Source organism: Puma concolor, chromosome C1 (genome assembly GCF_028749965.1).
Source record: "Puma concolor isolate L17-30 chromosome C1, mPumCon1.1.hap2, whole genome shotgun sequence".
In the NCBI taxonomy this organism is placed as follows: domain Eukaryota; kingdom Metazoa; phylum Chordata; class Mammalia; order Carnivora; family Felidae; genus Puma; species Puma concolor.
Genome location: NC_141674.1, coordinates 169,055,701 through 169,079,605, shown reverse-complemented (window position 1 = coordinate 169,079,605; position 23,905 = coordinate 169,055,701). Strand labels below are relative to the sequence as shown.

At 37.7% G+C, this 23,905-nt stretch overlaps 1 protein-coding gene across 1 annotated transcript in view; it reads left to right on the top strand.

Moving 5' to 3' along the window:
- Window positions 1-7,162: 7,162 nt before the first annotated feature.
- CWC22 (CWC22 spliceosome associated protein) overlaps window positions 7,163-23,905 on the top strand; it is a 57,104-nt gene continuing 40,361 nt past the window's right edge. The window contains exons 1-2 of the mRNA XM_025934929.2: window positions 7,163-7,392; window positions 22,844-22,982. Coding sequence (XP_025790714.1) covers window positions 22,956-22,982 — 27 coding nt within the window. The 5' untranslated portion in view covers window positions 7,163-7,392; window positions 22,844-22,955. The remainder of the gene's footprint in view (window positions 7,393-22,843; window positions 22,983-23,905) is intronic.

The following is a 23,905-nucleotide window of genomic DNA, read 5'->3' as shown; positions in this document are numbered from 1 at the left end:
CCAAAAAAAAATAAAAATAAAAAACCACAGCGGCCCAGAAAAAGGATCAACAGCCTTGTCAATAAAATGCCAAGAACAGAAACTTGATTTCTTGAAATAAATAAATAAATAAACTAAACCAACGGGGTAAAGGACCTATACTCTGAAAACTATAAGACATTGATGAAAGAAACTGAAAAAAAAAAAATAATTGGAACGGTATTCTATGCTCATGGACTAGAAGAACAAATAGTGTTAAAATGTTCATATTACTCAAAGAAATCTACAGATTCAATGCAATACCTATCAAAAGAGCAACAACATCTTTACAGAACTAGAATAAATAATCTTAAATTTGTTTGGCATCACGAAAGACCCTGAATAGCCAAAGCAAACTTGAAAAAGCACAGCAAAACCAAAGGTATCACAATCCTACATTTCAAACTGTTCTACAAAGCTGTAGTAATCACAAAAGTATGGTACTGTTACAAAAATAGACACACAGAGCAATAGAACAGAATAGAGATCCAATAAATAAACCCACAATTATAAGGTCAATTAATCTTTGACAAAGGAGGCAAGAACATGCAATGGGAAAAAGCCTCTTCAACAAATGGTGTTGGGAAAACAGAACAGTAACATGCAAAAGAATGAAACTTGACCACTTTCTTACACCATACACAAAAATTAACTCAAAATGGATTAAGGATCTAAATGTGAAACCTGAAACCATAAAATTCCTAGAAGAGAGCACAGGCAGTAATGTCTCTGACATTAGCCATAGCAACATTTTTCTATCTATGTCTCCTGAGGCAACAGAAACAAAGCAAAAATAGACTATTGGGATTACATCAAAATAAAAAGCTTCTGCACAGCAAAAGGAAACAATCAACAAATCTAAAAAGAAAACTTACTGAATGGGAAAGATATTTGCAAATGACCTATCTGATAAAGGGTTAGTATCCAAAATGTAAAATGGAATATTATTCAGCCATCATATGGAATGAATAATGGAATATTATTCAGCCATAAAAAAGAATGAAATCTTGCCATTTGCAACAACATGGATGGAACCATAGAGTAGAATGCTAAGTGAAATTAAGTCAGTCAGAGAAAGACAAACACCATTTGATTTCACTCATATGTGTAATTTAAGAAACAAAAACAAATGAACAGTGAAAAAAAGAGACAGACTAAATAACAGACTCTTAACTACAGAGAACAAACTGATGGTTGCCAGAGGGGAGGTGGATGGGGAGATTGGTGAAATAGGTGAAAGGGATTAAGAATACACTTAACATGATAAGCACTGAGTAATGTATAGTATTGTTGAATCACTACATTGTACATTTGAAACTATTGTAATATTGTATGTTAACTATACTGGAATTAAAATTTAAAAATTAAAAAAAAAAAAAGAGGAGGCTGCCATGGAACTTGGTTCATTTGTAGCAGTGAGGATGATGGGTCCCTGAAGCAATAGAGGCTAAGGCAATACTTAACCCTCAGAAGCTAGACAGTCACAAGAATCATAGTACCAGTTGTTGGAATAGTGGCCAAGAGTGAATTGTACAGATGGTTAACAGAATAGGGTGTCACTATGGGCAAAATATATGGGTTGTCAATGATAGTAATGCCTCATATACATAATTAAATGAAAGAATAAATAAGCAAGAGACTGGTCACCCCAATAAAAAGTCACAATCTCTTGCCCAGTTCCTGGTTCTGTATCAGTTTTCAAACCATTGACTGAAGATTTTTCTGGGTCTCAGAAAGAATCACCCTGACTTGACCATGTCTTGATCACCCTGACTTGACACCATGTCAAGTATATATCATGGTGATCCCCCTGGACCTTCCTCAAGGAGACCCATTTGCACTTATCTGAATTACCATGTCTTGGGGTAAGGGGAGTACCCACATATTTTGAGGACTATTAGATACCTGGTTAGAGTCAACATTAATACCTGAAGAACTGAAGCAACACCATGGCAATACTATTGAAATGGAATCTTATGAAAGCCAGGTAATAAATGGAGTTATGGCCAAAGTCTGGCTCATAGTGGGTCCACTGGGTTCACAGATCAACTCAGTGGTCATTTACCCAATCCCAAGTGTATAACTGGAATTGATATACTTCACAGTTGGGAGTCATTTCTATATATTCTCCTTGGCCTGTGGAGTAAGAGTTATCATAGTGGGGAAGGCCAAGTAGACATCTTTGAAACTGCCTCTCCTGGCCAAGAAAGTAAACCTAAACCAATATCACAATGCCAAAGGGTGGTGATTAACAATACCGTTAGGACATAAAGCATGCAGGAATAGTAGTTCCCATCACACCTCCATTTAATTCGACAGTTTGGCCAATGTAGAAACCAGATAAATTAGCAGAATGATTGTAGACTACTGGAAGCTCAACCAACTAGCAGCCCCAAGTGCAGCTGTCATGCCAAGCAAAGTGCCATTGTTAAAGCAGGATAATATGGCCTCAAGCACAGGCCACTGATTTGGAGAATGGATTCTTTTTTACCCCATCAATGAACACAATTAGAAACATTAATATCCAAAGGAAATAAACAAGCAACAATATGCATTGACACTTTAACCCCATGGCTATGTTAACTCTCCTTCTTTCTCATAATACAGTCCAAAGAGATGCAGATCATCTGGAAATCCTGTAGAGTATCATATTGATCCATTATATCAATGATACCATGCTGATTAAACATGTTGAGCAAGTGTTGGCTAGTATGCTAGAGGTTTGTGTTCTAGAAAGTAGGGGATCAACCCTGTGAATAATTAGGGATCTGTCCTTCATTAAAGGGTTTAAATGTCCAGTGTTCTAGGGAGTGCTAGAACATTCCCTTCAAAGTAAAAGACAAACTGCTACCTCTTGCATCCTCTACAAGAAAGGAGAAAGCACAGCGCCTAGGAGGCTGCTTTGGGTTCTGTAAGCAACATAATTCACACCTAGAAATATTTTTCTGGCCCACATGCTAGGTGACATTAAAAGCTGCCAGCTTTACAACCTGGCAAAAGAGCTCTGCAGCAGGTCTGAGTAGTGACGCAAAAAGCCTTGGTACTTGTGCCATAGGATCTGGCACTTTCTATGGTGTTAAGAGTTGTCAGTTTTGGGAAAAGATGCATATGGAGTTTATAGAAATCTTACACAATTCAAGCCCTCGGGGTTCTGGAGCAAGGTTGCACATTTTTTAAAAGTTAAGTCTTGGCATGCTACTGGAAAAAAAAAAAAGAGGGAATGCTTGACCATGGGACACTAAGTGACACAAAATGCAATGTGTCTTGTTGAACCCATCATGTCATAAATTCTGGAGGACCCAGTCATAATTCATCATAAGATGAAAGTATTATATTTGGGATGGCGCACAAAGAATAGCAGAGGCACAAAAAATCCACGTGAACAGATAAGTCTAGACCTTGATATCACCCTTCAGTTGCATCAACACCCTCTCTCAGCTTGTACTGATGGCCATATTGGGGTAGGGGTGGTGTCTTGATCACCAGCCGAAGAAAGAAAAAAATGGCTGAGTTTAGTTTACAGATGAATTGGCTAAGTATGTGGATGAAACCTGAAATTGGACAGCAGTACAGGCTCACTCCCAAATAGTTTGAAGACAGGAGAGCTTCCTAATGGGCAGAGCTTCAGGTGGTGCACCTGGTCTTCCACTTTGTATGGTAAGGAGAAGTAGCCTGATGTCAGGGCATAAATAGACTAATAGGAAATGCCACATAGCCTGGCTGACTGGTCAGAAGTCTGAAAAGAAAAAGATTTTAAGAATTGCAGACAAGGAAGGGCCCCTTAGTGTATCAGTCAGTTAAACGTCTGACTTCAGCTCAAGTCATGATCTCATGATCCGTGAGTTCGAGCCCCACCTCGGGCTCTGTGCTGACAGCTGAGAGCCTGGATCCTGCTTCAGATTCTGTGTCTCCCTCTCTCTCTGCCCCTCCCCCACTCACACTCTGTCTCTCAAAAATGAATAAATGTTAAAAAAAAAAAGAATTCCAGACAAGGAGGACTTAAAGAGTTAGAGGCATGTGGATATGCATAGCATTGTGAGTAAAAAGTGTGAGGATCTTTTTATCATACATCAATGTCCACAAGAAAGCATAAATTACAGAAGTATTAAATAATCAAATAAACAAAATTACTCAGCTAGTTGATGTTAGCTTGTCTTTGTTAGCAGTCACTATAGTGCTGGCACAATGAACACTTGAGTGAAATGGTTATGGTGGCAAAAATGTAGTCTTTGCATGGGGTCCATCAGCATGAGGCCCATTTACCATAGTTCACCTACCTATGATACTGCCTCATTTGCCAGTTCAACCTGCCAGCATATGTATTGGGTATATATTTGCACTTCATACCCACAAATCTTTATCCAGCACCACCATATAGGAACTTATACAATGCCTAATTCACAGACATGGAACACAATACAACACAGCATCCAACCAGAGAAATCACTTCACAGTAAAAGTAGTGTAGGAAGTGCCTGCGACCATGAGTTCCACTGGTTGTATCACATGTTGCATTTCCCAGAAGCTGGTGGCCTAATAGAGCACTGGAATGATCTGTGAAGGGTAAAGTTCAAGCACCTGCTAAGAGAATACTCTGCAAGGAAGAGGTGCTGTTCCCCAGCGTACAGTAGACTTTGAAATGGCTTAGAATCTCCAGTAGGAACAATATATGGGTCCACAAAACAAGGGATTAAAACAGGATTAGCCCCATTTACAATCATTCCCACTGACCCATAGGGAGACATAGTGGTCCCCATACCTGCAACTCTGACCTTTTTGGAATCAGAGGTCCTAGTCCCCAAAGGTGTTATATTCTTGCTAGAGGGCACAGCAAGAGTCCCATTGAACTGAGCTTCATCTGCTGCATAGGCACTTTGGACTTCTTGAGTTCAGGGAAAAGGAGGCAAAAAGAAGAGTTAACACCTTGGGAGGAAAATCTAAGTCTTATCATCAGGAGAATGTAGGCTTGATGTTACATAACAGGAACAAGCAAGACAATGCGTGACACTCAGGTGATCTATTTGGGCAACTCTTAGTGCTACCTTGCCGAATAGTGAGTGTTAATAGCCAACTGCAGCAGCACCTGCATGAGAAGGTGATTATTACTAAGGGTTCAAATTTCTCAGGAACTAGGGTTTTCACACAACTAGTGTAACTACTAAGACCAGCAGAATTGGTAGCTGAGAGTGTGGGGAATTTAGAATGAATAGTGGAGGACAAAGGCAATGGTTCAGGTGTGGTTCAAAACCAACTGCAAAGATGGGGACTATAGTTTGTCCCACTAACTTCTCTCTACTAAGTTTCTTTTCAGAAAAAGAAGCCACTGGAACCCTAGAGGAATTGTTCTCTGAATGTGTATACAGAGTGGATCTAAATGGTGCAAGGGGTTGACTGTGACAGAGAAATTCTGTTCAGATACCCTTTCAAGAAAAGGCTCTTTGCCTAGCTGCTAGGAGTAGTTAGGTAACACCATTCAAATGTTAATACTTCCAACTGTATATCAGGTTTTGAATGGTGGCCACATTTTTCTTGGGGTGGCTCCAGCCAATGACTGAGCAAAACTGTGTTACAAGGGCCTAGCCATTTTTATCCCAGTGTGGGACTCTTCATCCCAGAGTGAGACTCTTCATCTTTGCTCTGGAGTTACCATACCCAAGCCAGTTTCCTCCCTTTTACTTTTACTGTTTTACATTCTTTTTTAAAAAGGTTATTTATTTATTTATTTTTGAGAGAGAGAGAGAGAGCGCGAGTGCACATAGGGGAAGGGCAGAAAGAGAGGGAGAGAATTCCAAGCAAGCTCCACACCGTGAACCCACAAACTGTGAAATCATGACCTGACCCAAAATCAGGAGTCAGAGGCTCAACTGACTGAGCCACCAAAGCGCCCCTGTTTTACATTCTTAACCCTATGTCACAGTTTGCTTCCTGGATTCCAAAACGACAAACCTAGTCTTTTCCAGCTCCATCTAACTACCCTAGCTTCAACTCTAACTTTCCTATTGCTACTGATAATTGTAGAGGTGGTATTGTGCTTCTTTTCAGTATGGATACAAATGTTTACCAGATTCATCTCCTATGCCCTGTATTGGTACAACTGAAAACTATTCACTTAAATATTTAAAGACACCAAAATGTGCCTTTATGGTCAAACATGTTAGATAGGAAAAAAAAAAAGGATGGATAATACTGTTATGTAGTAAGAATTATCTCATATACATCAAGTGTATCAACAAATTCAGTTCTTAAGAGTATTCTATGGGATGGGCACTCCTCCCCCCCCCCCCAACATCAGAAAATGGGCACACAGTGTTAAGTAAACTGCCCCAGAAAAATTACCCATGAGTATATCAATAGATTTAAGAGTTAAACATAAATAGGACTTCTCCAGTATCTTTATCTGTAATCACTGTACTCTTCTGCCTCAAAGAAAGGGTTACTCACATGAGTACTCTAAAATCCTAATAGAGAAATGTTTGGATAAACCAGGCCTGGTGTACACAAGGGTGGGGAGAATAAAGATATAGTTGCTTTAGGAAAAGATAGTTTCCAAAACAGTAACAAGCAGTTGAATTTTTTTAGGTTTTGTTACTCTTGAAAAGTAAAGCATAAGAAAACAATTTCATGAATTACCTCTGATCTCTGCACAGTTCGCTATTTCCAAGTTGGCCAGCCAATCTCCTTATCCTCACGATGTCTTGCCAGCTGGTACCTTAAACTCAATTAGAAGCATCATCTTCTCTACAAAATTAGCTTTTCCTCATTACTTCACTTTGTGGTCCAAAATCCTCCCGTTCTCGCAGCTTGAAATCTTGGGACTTAGTAGGCACTTAACGTTTCCTAACATTTTTCCTTATATAGGCTCTTGATCTAACTACTGCCAAAATTCTGTCTTCTTCTCTTAAAGATTTCCACAGAAAAAATGACTACTGAGGTCTACTTCTTGCCAACTGCAGAGAAAGAGCTTTAAAGTAAATTTTGAGAAATCCTCATCACTATCAGCTTTCAGATGAGCCGCCTGGATGTGCTCTCGGGAGCCTACTCAGAAGAACTACAATTCCCGTCGTACATTGCGACATTCTAAAAAATTACAATTACGCGTCATTTCCGTCCTTACTGGCGGCGGATGCTGGACTTTGTAGTTTGCATTAACTTCTCTTTTGTCGCCGTCTTGGAAAGAGGAAATTGTGGCCAGACCAACTGCTCTTAACGTGGTATTAAGTTATGGTATTTAAAGTAAATTAATAGGATAACGTTTTAAAGTGAATTTAGCGTCAGGTTTGTATGTATTTCACGTTCCGCCTTCCTCGCACTGCCGGGGCCGGAGAAGGGGAAGTGACGTGCGTCCGGTGTAATGGCGGCGCGGTGGAGCTCCAGGTAATTACCGAACTCCGTAGACTCGCCTCAGGCAGCGAACCAGATTGGGGGTGGCGGGTTGCCGGACCGGGTGGGAATAGAAAGGGGACTAGGGGGTGAGCAAGGATTTGCTGGTACTTCCGCGGGCAGCTCGGAGGTGTGCGCGCCGGCCCCCGAGACTGAGGTGTGAGTGCCGGTAGTGCGGAGGAGTCTGAGCGGGTAGGGAAGGGGCCGTGAACTCCGTTCCCGCCTGCGCGGACGGACCTCGCTTCCTGGTGAGGTTGCTGCAGGTGTCTGGCGGTGGTGTTTTTGTTGCTGAAGTCTAGCACCAGCGCCTGTGCCTCTGTCTTGTCGGCGTGGATCACTTAGAACTTCTCAAGTCCTTTAGGTTTCCCGAGGCCCCTTTTTTACCGGCCGGGCCCCAGGCCGTGGGAGTGGGATTAAGGAACTGTGGTTAGTTAGAAAATAGTGGAAGTTCCACTGTTAGCCTCCATCCAGCGTATATCCCTGTGACGGCTTTTTTACATTTTCATTAATCGTTTCTTTTTCATTTATTTGCCCTGTAAATACTAGATGCTTTCTAGTGTTTAGTCCTGGGGGCTCTTCTCTGTCGTCCTTTATCCCTCCCTAAGTTGATCTACCTCCAATAAGGTACTAACTCTCCAACTTGGACCTCCAGTATGTCCACCTCTCTGTGGAGCTCCGGATCCTACAATACACTTGTGCATATCGCTACCGTAATAGTTAATTTTATTGAGTCGTAACTGCAATAACCGCTTTACCTATTTTCACTTAACCCTCACAACACCTCTTTGAGATAAATAAGGAAAAAAAAAATGAAGAAAGGATGTTCTAGATGCAAGATATACGTGATTGAAAGCATACTAACAGTTCCTTTTACGTTTTGATGTGTCCACAGACTAGCAATAGCAGATAGAAAAACAAACTTGGCTTTCAGAAAACTAGTTAGCCTGCCTCCTCATCATGTTTAAACTTGTTTTAGGATTGCCTGTGAATCTGGGAGTTAGTCTCAATTATCCTTCTCTAGAAAAGCGGATTTAGAATTGGCATTAAAAGTGTGACTTTGTTCTTAGAAGCATTGTGACAAGCAGCATCTGTAGGAGGAGGAGACCTGCTAGGGTGGGTGCTGGCTGATGGACTCCTAAGCCAAAGATTCCAGTCTTGATTCAGGCCTTAGAAACTCTGTCACTTAGGCAGGTTACTTAACATCTCTAGTCTCAGCTTCCTCATCTGAAAAATGTGGATGATAATATCTAACTTAGTGGGTTGTTTTGAGGATAAAAATAAATAACAATGCTTATATATAAGGCCTGTGTACAGTGCCCGGCCTACAGTGTTAACTATTATTGTTACTGTTGTAATATAGCTGATGAATCCTCTATGCCTCAGTTCTTGTTCTTTGCTTTTGAATATTGCTCTTCCAGGGGCGCCTGGGTGGCGCAGTCGGTTAAGCGTCCGACTTCAGCCAGGTCACGATCTCGCGGTCCGTGAGTTCGAGCCCCGCATCGGGCTCTGGGCTGATGGCTCAGAGCCTGGAGCCTGTTTCCGATTCTGTGTCTCCCTCTCTCTCTGCCCCTCCCCCGTTCATGCTCTGTCTCTCTCTGTCCCAAAAATAAATAAACGTTGAAAAAAAAAAAAAAATTGAATATTGCTCTTCCATGTTTCCGTGCCCATTCCACTTTCGTGGAGCATTTCCCACCCCATTTGACTGGGGTTCTGGTTTGTGTTCTCCCTGATGATTGTACATTGCCAGGTGATCGACAGTAAGTTGTACCTGAGACCATCTAAGAGAACACACTTTTACAGCGCCGGTGCCTTAGCAAACATTATTTTCTGTTTACTACCCACTTGTATCTAGACTGAATTTTGTATTACCTGGTATCTCCGTAACGTAAGTTCTAGCTGGCCTAAGAAAGAGGTGGTTATTGGTAATGTAGCTGACCATACTGATGACTCTGTGGGCTTCCTTGTTGCATTTCTCTTCTGTAATGTTTGAAAATTTTAGCATGGGAGGGTGATGAAACAAAAAGGCCTCTGGCACATTAGTTTCATCATACTTCTGGACTGAACCTGTCACCTAAATATTTTATCTCAGTGTATACATTTCATTTCAGTGCCTACAATAAAGTGCAAATTTTCGAAGCATTTTCTTCCAAAATAATACATCAGGAGAGGAAGCAGTGGACTAAAGCAAGCCTTCGCTATTTGTAGCCAAGCTAGTAAGTGTTTTCCCGGAGAATAGATAACAACAACAGCAACAACAAAAATGGTATAAATTACCTTGGCCTGGAGACATTAAGACTGCTGTGATTATAGAAGCTAATCAGAGGAAGAGACTAAGTGGAGAGTCATGTTTAACTTGACTTTAGGCCTAATTGAAATGGATCAGGATAGACAGAGTTCAGCACTTCCACCTGAAAGGTCCTGTGAGTTCTTCCCTCAATTATTGTATCAAGATGGTTTAATTCTTGACTTGGTGACAGGTGCCTCCGTAATGAAATAAAGTGCTTTGTGTCTAGGGATTACTTCATAAATTTCTCCGTGGAGACCACCACTTCCAAGTTTTCTTTAACACTTAGAACATGGTTGGAGTGCCGAGGTGGCTTAGTCGTTTAAGCATCTGGCTCCTCATCTCAGCTCAGGTCATGATAGGATTTGTCGGATGGAGCCCCGTGTCGGGCTCTGTGCTGACAGCACAAAGCCTGCTTGGAATTCTCTCTCTCCCTCTGTCTTTCTGCCCCTCCTGCGTGCATGTGCTCTTTCTTTCTCAAAATAAATAAACTTTCTTTAAAAATCTTAAAACGTGGTTTACTAAATAGCTCTTTAATAATCAGAAAGGCCACTTTCAAAGCTGTGCTGAGTGTTGACAGAATGTATTCAGCCCATATGCTTATTTAAGCAAGCTGAGGAACACATTTTGGGGGAGGGGGAATAAAGTGGTGTGAGTATTCAGACATGAAATAGACTCAGTGATTAAACATGGTTTTGTAAGTTGAAGTAACTGCACCTTCAGGATCAGGTTTCCTCTTGCAGTGCCTTTAAAGGAACTGGTATTTTTTTCATCTTCCATAAATTGGAAATTTATTCAGCCCTCCAGGTTAACACGGGGTGAAGACAAGGGATGACCCCTGATAGTGCTGTCTTGATGCAGTTGATGACAAACAGCTCGGGGCTTCCTAGAAGTCAGCGTTGATAGTTAAGACAAGTCTGCTGTGGTAGGTATTCCTTGGTAAAAGTTGTCTAAGTATCGTTATAGAGAGTTCTTTGTGGGAAGAAATAGGAATAATCAGGGCACCTAGGTGGCTCAGTCAGTTAAGCGTGTGACTTGATTTTGGCTCAGGTCATGATTTAGCAGTTAATGGGATCGAACCCTGCTTCAGACTCTGCGCTGACAGCACAGAGCCTGCTTGGGATTCTCTGTCCCTACCCCACTCGCACGCATGTACACACACTCTCTCAAAATAAACACATTAAAAAAAACAAGGAATGGTAATAATCATTAGAAGTCCACACGCCCCCTTTTATGTTTAATTTTACAATTGGAACCTGTGAAGTGGTAAGTACTGTCCTGGGTTCTCAATGTATAGCAGTGACCAAGAATCTCAAAAATCTTGTTCTCATTCAAGGTGTTTCATGCTTTAGCTTCATGAGTCTCATGTTCCATCTCATTTCTGCTCAATCTTACATTCACACCCTTTACTCAAACAACTGAGAATCCCCTAAACTCTTTTTTTATATCTCAGTCTTTACACATGCTGATCTCATTGCCTGAATGACCTCTTTCCCCTTTCATGCGAGAAGTGATTTTTCCCCCTTTCCTACTTGTACTTCAGCATTCAGCTTCTGGACCCACTTTTTTCTGTATGCCCCAGACCCACTTAGTTGCACTTCCTCTCTTCCAGGAATACTGTGTCTATAACATTGCTACAGCACTTAAGACTTTTCTTCTCTCCTGACGTTAGCAACTTTCATTTCTCAGATCCCAGTTCCTTGTGCGCAGCTTAATGTATGCATCGCCTCACTATTAACAGACACTGCCTTTGACCCCCTATTCTTAATTTGTTTCCAAAAAATAGGGGGTAGAGTAAAAAAAACAGAAAAAGACCACAACCATACTGTTCTTTCTCTTAACCTTATACTTTCTTATTTTTTCTATACTACTTTACAACTTCTTAATAGAAGTTTTAATTTTTGGCTTATCCTCATCATTTTTGTTTTAGTTCCATTTACCTGTGTTAGTCCTATACCAAGTGTCTTAATTTTTATGACCTTACAAAAGAGACTCTTCTGCAAAAATTCAAACTTTAACATTAAATGAAAAAGAAAGCATTCAGTGGGTGATAAAGAAGCACTAAAGCTATTTCTTTAGTACAAGACTCTTCTTTTACTATCAAGTAAAGTGGTGAGGGTTATGGTATAGATTTGAAATTTAAGGTTTTATCTATTTGTTATTGTGAAAATAGATATAAAACTTAGCTTAATCACTAGACCAAGAAAACCCGTAATGTTTGTTCAGTGAATGAAGATGCTGGAGTTAGTGAGGAAAGTTCAGTCCTGTTGCTGTGCAGTTGAATTGTGAACCAAAGGGTGTGTGGAGAAACTAAGAGAAGACGAGGTGGGCTTAGGCTGTAAATACAAGTGACTGAGTGATACAAGTAGTAGCAGCAGATTCCTCCCTTAGGATTTGTTTTTATTCAGTAATTACAGGAAGTACTACTGAAGAACTCTTCTCTTAAAGATTTTTATATGGAAACAGATTGTTGACGCATGAAGCATTGAGACAGAAATTTCCATTTTAAAAGCTTAGAAGGAGGGCACCTGGGTGGTTCATTCATTTAATTATCTGACTCTTGATTTTAGGTCAGGTCATGATCTCATGGTTCATGGGTTCCAGCCCTATGTTGGGCTCCATACCAGCAGTCCAGAGCCTGCTTAGGATTCTCTCCCTCCTTCTCTCCCTCTTTCTCTCTCTTTCTCAATTTGCCCCTCCCCAGCTTGCGTGTGCTCTCTCTCTCAAAATAAATAAATAAACTTAAAAAAAGTTAAGTAGCATATTGAAACGATTATATCACCTTTAATTTCTTTGGTTAAATACAGACCAGTATGGACTGGCTTCATGATATAGGAAATGAATGAGGGATAATACCTCCTCTCAGTTTATAATGAGTAATTTTTATTAAAATGTTAACAGCTTTTAGATTTTGTCTTTTTTTTTTTTTTTACTAATCTGTGTCTTTTTACCGTCGTCTTAGGATGTCCCCAAATTGGGGCTGTCTCCCCTGCACAGAGTCAGAGACTAATCAAAGGCCTTTATATTTTGTTTATTCCTCATAAAAAGTCAAATAGTATCCAGGTACTATTTGCACACCTCCCAGCCCTATAATTGAACATGGGAATCTTCAGTCATTCAAATGGTTAGAAGTCAAAGAGCACACCTGGTATATGTATTGACTAGGAAACAAACAACAAGAGAGTACAGGTCTACAGTTCTTTATTTGTAATCTTAGAGCCAGAACTGTTTTGACATTCAGAATTTTTAAGATTTTAAAGAAACACAGTGCACATATATTTATGAAGTAATAGCCCTTTTGGAATCCCAGGCAATATCTTCCAATCAAACACATTAATATTTCTACAGTTCAACAAATTTAAGTCTCAGGTTGGTGCAGGTCAAGTTTTGCTGCCAGATGAGTTTCCCACAAGCTTAAGAAAAATCTTTGTGGGGCACCTTGGTGGCTTCGTTGTTTGAGTGTCCGACTCTTGATTTTACCTCAGGTCATGATCTCACAGTTCGTAAGTTCGAGCCCTGTGTCAGGTGCTGCGCTGATAGGGTGGAGCCTGCTTGGGATTCTCTCTCCCTCTCTCTCTGTCCCTCCCCTGTTTGTGCTCACTCTCTCTCAAAATAAATAAACTGAAAAAAAAAATCTTTGTAAGTCGTGCTGAGCATAGCATAACGTATAGAGTTGTCAAATTCCTATGTTGTATACCTGAAACTAATATAACATTGTGTGTCAACTATTCTTCTATTAAAAAAAAAAAAAAAAGGAAAGGAAAGGAAGGAAAAGAAATATTGTATTTTCAGAGCTTTTCAGATTCCATAATTGCAGACAAGGGATCATCACCTGTACCTGGTGACTTTTCCTTATAGTGATAGTAGTGTTCAGATGCTTTTATTTTCTTGAAATTGTGAACCTATGCTGAAATCAGATTACAACATCATTTGTCCTTGTGTGGTATATAATGCAGCATATTTCTCACCAATATTTACGCATTTTTAAAAATAACAAGAAACAATAGTAGGAAAACAATTCTCTTAAAAGGATTTTTCCTTCAATACAGATATGTAAAGGCCATAGACATCTTATCATATATTAAGAAATGTGGCCAATCTGTTTTTCGTATCTTTTCCCTGGGAAGGAAAATTGCCTTGTGGAAGGGCCAGGGGCTTGGGTCCTCTTTGGGGATTTTCTTGAGGATCCTACTACTATCTCCTTCCCATTTCAGTTTTGTATTTAGAACATATTTAAACTGGTTTTTCTTTTGAATACTGTGTAATATTACCATTTTCCCTTATTGAGCAACTAAGATAGTTTTTATTTAACTCTGTTATCATGTTTGACATTTGTCAAGAGTGCTGTTACTGTGTAGAATGCAGTAGAGCAACCTGAAGGAAAGGGAATGGACTTTGTTGACTTCCTTTTAATTTATGACAGTTACAGCAAGTCACGTTGGTTGAGGATGCCTTGGGGACAACGGGGACAACGGTAGGAGTGCTCAACAGAATATCATTGAGAAAGCTGTGCATTACAGCCATTAGTTGACGTTTTCATCATCTGAACTTTTAAGATAATTACAGAATTTACAATTTCATAGTTTCCAGTTAACAAGCTAAAGTGCATCCTACAAACGTTATTAAATATTTTGCCTTCTGATGCTTGCTGACACTGATGGGAAAATAATTTTTAAACTACCATCTTCTTATCATAAAATGCCCTCGTTGTTCAGGAGAGCAGGTGTGGTTTTGCTGAGTTGCTTACTTGTGACAAGGAGAGAGAAATTTAATAATTCATCATAAACACACAGTGATACTAAGAAGAGCAGCGAGAGCTATAAACTCTAGATAAATTGCTCTCATTGCAGGAATTTCCAATTAGTCTAAGTATCAAGCATGCACATGTTGAACTCCCAGAATTTCCTTATGGGCGTATTCTGTATAAATCTGGACGATGATAGGACTTTATGCATTTTTTGTTAGAATTGTAGTAGCAGTCTACTTTGTAAAATTGTCAATTTCACAGTTACATTTTGGGACATGGAAATCTAACAGAGTGTGCTTGATTGCCAGAAAATTATTTGGTGATGGTGGTTGAAGGGTAGAAAGGAAAAGATGACACACACTGATGAGAAAGAAAACTCATTACATTTAGATAAGTAAGGTAATTTGAAATAAAATACACAGAAAATTGCTGTGTATATGTATGTGTAGGTAAGTTGAGAAGAGAAACCAGGTTTCAGAACCAAGGATAGCCAAGGAAAATGGTGAATCTTGCACAGTGGAGTCAAGTGACTTATTTGCTTATACTGTACCTGGTCAGAGTGAATTCCGGCTATGCTAATTAAACAAAGGGAAACTTTAAAGTCTTATTTTGCATCTTTAAAAAGAAGTGGGTAGGGCTTTATATTAATATCAAAACCTTTGCTATCTGAAACTTCGGAAAAATGGGTCAGTTTAGCATAGGAAGATTTTCTGTGTAGTAGAGACTACATCTGTTTACATTTTATAGTTTACCAATATTGTATCCATATATTAATGTTGTCATTTTCATTGGGATGCAATATCAGATGGTTTTGGCATCAGATAAACCATCTAGATTTTAGCTCTGCCATTTACTAGCTATAATTTACTTGTACACATTGTTTCAACTCTTTGAACCTCAGTTCTCCCATTGAAAATATGGCTAAAAAATTAACAAAGCAAGGTAATTGTGAGGATTGAATAAGAATATATAAATGAAATGCCTAGTGTTGTATTTTTGCGACTGCAGTAATGTATCATTATTTATTGCTATTGTTATCTTAATCTAAATTACACATTTCAGACTTCTAAAGTATATGTAGTTAATTGTTAATCTCTGGGATATCTCAGGAATATCATTGTAATGTGCTATATAGACTCTATTAGTGTCAAGGATAGATTAGTTTGTTGAAGAGTTACTGTGTACATTGGCAGTTCTCCCATTGGCTGGTTTTGAACGGTGATGGTTAGTCTACATTCACCACTGCACATCAGCTTCAGGACATTCATCATTATATTATTCTAAAATGACTTTTGTATCAATGGAATACATGTTTATAAGTTGAGGAAAATATTAAAGTTCATATAATACTAGCATTAGAGCTTAAAGTATCTCCATTATCAACTTGGGCACAGTATTTAGGTAACAGGTGATTTTGAAATGAGTCTTATTTCAGGTACATACTAAGATAAGTTCTCTTGGATGGAAAATATGTAATAAGGATTTAAGTAATTCTGAGAGTCTGTGTCCCACCGTATTTTCATTCTCCCCCTCCCCATCCAAAAATCATGATGTAAACATGCTAATAATTTTAGCAAGTTGACAATTGAACTGGATTAGAAAATGTTCTCTTCCATTATTTCATCCCTTATTCAGAAATAAGAACTTCAGCCTACTTCCATTTTAGAAGGAAAGTTGGGTAGAGTTTATTAGTCAGTTGAGTTAGTACTGAATTCAAGTTGGTAAAGTGGGTTCTATTATACAAATACATCCCATTTTAGAGAAGGGAAAGTGTTCAACTCAGGATCTAAACAAGGGCCACACACTAAATCTGTTGGCTCTTTTGTTCTATAATAGCTATCCTCCTTTTTTTCTTTTTTCTTTTTTTGTCCCCCATGGCATTGAATTATTTGAGAAACTGGATCATTAGGCTTGTATGTGAAAGCTCACTAGTGAATAATCACCAATGACATACCTCATTAGCTGTCAAAGTTTAGTATTAGTATGCAGCAAAGGAGACAGTATACTGTGGAGGACCATGGAGCATCTCAAAAAGGTGGTTTAAGAACGGGTACTTACTATCTTTGTGAGACTAGAGGTTAGTTATCAGATCATCTTGGCAGTGATTGGGCAGAATTTGAATTTGTAAACTAGCGAGTTGCTGGGACAGTAAATGGTCATATCTTTAAAACTTATGGGTCCTTGCAGACATCATTTTGTGGTCTTACTTTGGAACAGATGGGTCTAAAGTAACTAGAAATAAGAGTATGATCTTAGCTAATCCATGATAAGTATATTGTGACTTAAACTGGCATAATATTTATGTTTTTCAAGTTAGCAGAATCCATTTTATAAGTAGTAGTTTCTGTTTCAGTTGTCAATTCTCCCTTCATAGCTGCCATCAGGGTTATTTTTTAACTTTATTAGTACCTCTGCTTACTCAGCCTCAGCTGCAGAACAGGCCATTATCTTCTGGAGATACGATCAATCAATAGCTACACTGTCTTTCAGTGGGTCATGATCATGTATCAAGTTTGTGATTGTCCTAGTATGTCTAGTGCCATGTTTTCTTGACGTTTATGTTAAATGATTGTTTGGCATCATGGTGGATGCACTGCATTTAAGACTGTAGAGATCACACCTTGGTGATTGAAACATAGACAGACTCTAGGACCAGGATTATTATATTATCCCTTATTTCCTGTAATCTGAACCTTTCGTAGAAAATAACCAAGTGACTTTTCTCACAAATTGGATATGAGTTATTTTACTTTGTCAGTATCTAAAGAATTAATACCATATCTGGAGATTGTCAAGGACAAGGATTTTGAAGTACCATGATTAAAAGACCTAAGTGTCTACTAATCATTTAGAATTATGTTGCCCAATATGGTAACCACCGGCCAGCCACATATGGCTATTAAAATTAAAAGTAAACTTAATTATAAAATTAATAAAATTATAAAATTATAATATTAATTTTCTCAAATCTATTGGGCACATTTGAAGTGCTCAATAGCCACATGTGGCCAGTGGCCATTGTGTTAATGAAGTGGCTACTGACAGTGCAGAATATGAACCTTTCCATTAATGTAGAAAGTTCCATTGTACAGATTTAGAAGCATCAACCAGCAAGGAGAGAAAAAATAAATAACCAAGAGGATAAAAAACAAAAATACACAAAGAAGTGCATTATCATCAGTGGTTTCTATCATCAGGGGAAGGAGGGCCTTATTCTGTAGCCTTGGTCAGAAGTAGTTTTCAGTGTTTTCTGCTTCTGGACCAAAAAAGTCCTTGAAATCAGTCGCAGGTGATGTGTGGTGGTGATGATGGCAGCAGCATCCATCAGGTTATTTCCTATAAATAGTAAACAGAACTAGGTGGAGTCTTTCACAGATTCTTTTGATGTTCCTTCTGGACAATTCACTTCCTAATGTTTATAGAAGGAGTGTTTAGATGAATGTAGGGAAGCAAAAACTCCTGTGTACAATAAGTAACTCTGATTAATTTATATAATAATAATAAAACCCAAAGAGAATGGAATCCTCCACTGAAGTATACTATAGTCTCAATTTTATAGGGACTTAGTCACTGGTTATCCTGGAAATAAGAACAAATTAAGAACATTCATAGTTTTCTAGGCTTTTAATTTTTCCATAAAATATATTCCAGATCTCACTAATTAATAAGCTTATTTAAACTTACAGGCAAATATTTTTACAGAAGTTATTTTAGTCTTTATATATGAATGTATATGAAATTTGTGTCCAGTTTACCTAGGAAGGCTGAACTTCTCTGTTGATGTAGGTTTTTTCTCTTCCTATCTCAATTTTTCATGTTTTATATTAATTTTAAGAATAATAAAAGCATTTTATAAACATATTTTATCATCTGGATGACTCCATTTTAGTGCTTATGTTTGTTTGTGGCCATGTTGCAGTAGGTAATGTTACTTTAATTATCATGGCATATATCTTAAACTCCCACAGAACCTGTGCTGCAGCAATCAGTGCATTACCACTGAGAATTTTCTCCCTATGAATTGTGCCCAAAATTTCTCATTTAAAAATCACTGCTATTGATATTCTTTTGCACGCATATATATGCTTCTTACCAATGAGTTAGTAAGGATTAATACATTTGGAATGTATGTGTTCCTTTCCAAATGATTTTTGACTAAACACTATAAAGGAGGTAGGCTATGAAGTCTCTGTATTTTACCTAAAGTAAAGTACAATTTTACTCTCAATTTATGGCAAATTGAGAACCAAGATTTCTCATCCAAAATTGGAAAGCTGAAGCAACCTGGTGATGAGTTGGATATTGGAAATACATCGGGGATACTTTCATGAAACCAGCATGCCTAGGCATCCCTTTTCCCCTACACATCTGATATAGTAAGTCAGGTAGGCCCCAATATATGTACTAGTAATTCTATACACAAGTGTTCATAATTTAATTACTTTTAACATAATGAACTAGGGAACCAGTTTTACATTAAGTAATGATTTGAATGAAACTGGCATTTGCAAAAAAAAAAAAAAAAAAAAAAAACTTAACCAGCCACTTTGCTTGAGCAGCTTAGTGCTGTGCTTATCATTATAGATTTACTTTTTAGAACTAGAATATAAGCTCAATGTGGGCAGGGGATTTTGATATGGCTGTTCATTGCTGTCTAGCCAGTGCCTAGAAAGGTGCCTGGCAAAATAACAGAAGTAGTAAATATTATTTGTTCTTCAATGAGTGTATAGATAAATGATGCTGGGTGATAAAGGTGATAAGTATTTGTTAGAAATGATATAATGATTGGGCTAGTGGGGGTAAAAACCATCACCTTTAAGCAAAAGTTAATTGAGTGAAATTTTGAGTTTCATGGCTCTATACGTTTATAGCCATAAATACAGGAATGAGTCATGTCAAAAAAAGTCATGAAATTTGTGTAATACGGCACAGTCATCTTGTCTGAGAAGGCACATGGGACCTAAAACCCAGTGGAGACAAGATCATGCCTTCAGGGTCGGATCCACCTGAGGTGAGAGAGAAGTAGCTTCTGTTTGAGTTGTTTGTTCATTAATATTTAATATAATTAACAGAGTTAGATTTAGGTCTGCCATCTTGTTTTTTTTCCTCCTTCTGTTTTTTGTTCCTTTGCTCTATCTTGCCCTTTTCATTTAATTTTAAATTTTAAATTTAAATATTTTTAAATTCTATTTTAAGTTATCTACAGGCTTTTTAGCTATATTTTTTAACATTACTTTTGCAGTCATTGTTCTAGGGGAAACAATATGTATCCTTAACTTTCCATAAGTTTCTTAGATTTGATATTAATTACTACCACTTCACAAAAAACTTAGAAATCTTGGATCATGTAGGTCTATCTTACCTCCTCCTATATATGCTACCTAATGTGTCTATTTCATCTACATACACTATAACCCCTCAAGATGTTTTTTTTAATAAGTGCATTTATTTATTTTGAGAGAGGGAGGGTCACAGAGAGAGGGAGAGAATCCCAAGCAGGCTCTGCACCAGCAGCATGGAGCCTGACGTGGGGCTCAAACTCATGAACCGTGAAATCATGACCTGAGCCAAAACCAACAGTCAGATGCTTAACTGACTGAGCCACCCAGGTGACCCTCAAGATGTTATTTTTACTTTAAACAGACCTATGTATTTTAAGTGAAGGAAAAAGTAGTCTTTTATACTTCCTGAAAAAGTCACCATTTCCAGTGTTCTTCATTACTTTCTGAAGTCTCCATTGGTGTCATTTCCCTAAAGCCTGAGAACTGCAGCATTTCTTGGAGAATGGGTCTGCTGGTGCTGCATTCTGTTTCTCTTAGTTTTCTTTTGTTTGTTTTAATTAGTAAATGTCTTTATCTTCATTCTTAATATTATTTTTGTTGGAATCTTAGGGTAGCAGGGTTTTTTTTTAGTCTTTCAGCACTTTAAAGATTGTCTTCTAGTCTCCTTAGTTTCTGATGAGAAGTCAGAAATAATTTGAACAGTTATTTCCCTGTATGACTGTGTGTATAGGCATGGTTTTCTTTATATTTATCCTATCTAGGATTATCTGTGCTTCATGAATCTGTAAATTTATGCCTTTTGCCAAATTTGGGGGGAAATTTGGCTATTTCTTAAAATATTTTTTTCCTATACCATTTTTTTCCTTCATGAACTTTGATTACATGTAGATTAGGCCTTTTGATAATTGTCCTACATGTCCCTGTTCATTAATTTTTTTGTCTGTTTCTAGATTGGATACTTTTTATCTTTTAGATTATGTAATTTCATTGACTTTCTATTATCTCCATTTTGCCTTAGGTCTGGCTAACCAGTGAGTTTTTCACTTCATATATTTTTCAGTTCTAGAATTTCATTTTGGTTCTATTCTTTTCATTGTTGTTTTTGTTTGCTTTTGTTTGTTTCATTTTTGCTGAAATTTCCTGTGTATTCCTTGCAAGTGTGTTTTCCTTTGTGCTTTGGAATATGCTTTAAAAACCTTGTATGCCATTGCCAACATCTGGGCCATCTTAATGTTGGTCTTTGATTATCTTTTTTTTTAAAGGTTGGACCACAGTTTTCTGATAACTTTTTTAATTGTATTCTGGTCATTATAACTGTTATGTTAAGACTGTACATTCTGTTACTTTCCTCTGAGGAGTGGTGACTTTTTAGACAATTAACTTGATTAGACTTAAATTGCAAATTCTGTCTCTTAGGCAGCTATTCATATCACAGTTCGGTTCTTTGATCCTGAGTACTGTTTTGTTCATGTGTTGGTTCAGAGGTGGTCAGAGATTTGGGCACATGCGGCTCCTCTTCTCGGGCTCTCTCCCTTCTGAGAGTCCCCTAGCAGCATGCTAATCTAACTGCAGCTACAAATACTTAATTGCTGGTGTGCTTTAGGCTGCAATTGTACTTTATACGTTAAGTTTGTAAAGAATCTCATATATATTGCTCTTAATAACCTTGATACCATGCTAACCACTGTAATAGAAACTTTTCTTGATTTAGTGATCTGTGTATATCCCTATCTGCATTAAATGATAGCAGCTCTGTGTCACTTTATAGTGTTAGTATTATTTTTGTGTATGTGGTCTAGTGGAAAGAAAATTTAATTGGGTGTCCTTAGGCTAAGTTTCCAGTTATAGGTCTGCCATTAACTGGTAGTATTGCTTAGGACATTGAAATAACTTATCTGACCTTCATTATTTTTATCTATAAAAAGAAGGAATTGGACTAGATAACCTATAAACCTTTCTGGCATTCAAGCTTAAAAATTTTCCTAGTTGTATTCAATTATTTTGGTACTGGCACAGTTCTTTCTCTGTATTTTCTACCTCTTTTAAATCTCTTATTTTCTACTCTTTCATTTGATTTTTGTTGATTTCATTACCTTACACCAAACCATAAACCATTTAGATACATAATTAAAATAAAATACTTAGGGGCGCCTGGGTGGCGCAGTCGGTTAGGCGTCCGACTTCAGCCAGGTCACGATCTCGCGGTCCGTGAGTTCGAGCCCCGCGTCGGGCTCTGGGCTGATGGCTCAGAGCCTGGAGCCTGTTTCCGATTCTGTGTCTCCCTCTCTCTCTGCCCCTCCCCCATTCATGCTCTGTCTCTCTCTGTCCCAAAAAAATAAATAAACGTTGAAAAAAAAAAAATTTTTTTTAAAAAAATAAAATAAAATACTTAAATGACAGTTCTGTGTTAACATAACTAGCAATTCAGCATTTTCCAAAAATTCCTAAAATGTAATTAACAGATAGATATTGGAAAACTTTTATTTTAGCATTTAACATTGGTGACTAGGTTTATTCTGAGCCAAATATTTAGTTCTCATGCCTGAATATATCTGAAGTCATGTACCTTTGATAGATTACATTAAAACTTAATTACTTATATTTTTATGCAGAGCATATTTATTTCTGAGTGATCATTATTACAAGATAATGATAATTGGATATTTCATTCTTAGTCTATATAGAAACATGGGATATTTTGTAGTCGGTTTATATAGACTTTATCTTATATCATTTCCTTTGTTTACTTGTTTAGTGTAATACCACAGCACTGTTTTATGATGTAGGTATAGGTTTCCCTCAATGAAAACGATTTGAATAAAGTTATCTGACATCAGTTATTAAATTAATTTTTGTTCCTTTCCGTCATTAGACTAAAATACCTTCTGGTGTTTAATAATGTTATTATTTGCTCTCTTATTCAGAGTCTGTTCTACATATGTGTTCTTTATACATTGTTATGTGGAGCCATTTAAGGACTTTTTAAATTTTTATATAATTATTGATTATATATCTGTGCCTAGTGATTAAGAAAAATAAGATGGTCAAGTGTTCATTGTGTGGAAATAATATGTTGTTATTTCACATACATTTTATCGATGTTAACAAAACTTTCTTTGGTCTATTTCACAGGTAACGTTTGCAGACAGAAAAAGTAAACTGTCAAGGAATTCATACTGTTTGGTACTGGTTATTTGGACCAACTTAAGGAGTCTTTGATTTATCAGACCACTGTCAACAAAAAATGAAAAGTAGTGTGGCACAGATAAAAGTAAGTGTTTGAAATTTATAATGAAGAACATAAGCTTGTAGTCCATTATCTGTCCTTTAATCAAAAATGCATTTACATAAATAGGACATTAGAAACAGACATTGGATGCATATCTAACTTAGACAATTTCAAATGTAGATCCTTGGTCAGATAGAAGCAATAGTGTGCAAGAGGACAAGTGAGAAGAGAACATGCAGGACATGTGTGCATGTATGTGTCCATGTACATGTGTGTGTATATCAATGCCTGCACAAATCAAGAAAGTGTATGTGAGTGAGCACATGCAGAAGAAAAGTAAATAACAGGGCAAGAGAATCCACCATTCTTAAAGAGCATACTTTCCTGAATGAGCATGAAATGGAGGACAGGTGTCTGCTTCCTCAGTTGATCATAGTTCCTGCATGTCTGTCTACAAGTGAGCCTTTTATTGAATATTTCATATGCATAAATGAGTTCTTTATTCTGTGTCATCCTTTACTTAGACATTATACATTTATTTATTTAACAGATAGTCACTAAATTCTTAATTATGTCCCAGTGACTGTTCTAAGTACTTTAGGTAAAATGGTAAACAAAACAGAAATCCTTGGTTTTGTGGAGTTTGCATTCTAGTAGGGGAAGACAAAATAAATTATAAAGTTAATACATAAGTCATTTCTATGGTATGGTACAGTGTTAAGTGTTAGATTCGGGCTGTAGACAAAGAAATAGGATAAGGTTGATCGGTAGCATTGGAAGTTGCAATTTTTAATAGGGACCCACTGAAAAAGTAGCTATCTGAGCAAAAACTTGAAGAATATGAGGAAGTCAGCCATGCAGATGACCAGGAGAAGCATGTGCCAGGCAGAGTAAACAACAAGTATGAAGACGGAGTCTAGTGTGGCTGAAGCAGGCTGTAAGAAAGGTAGAGTGGTAGATACAGT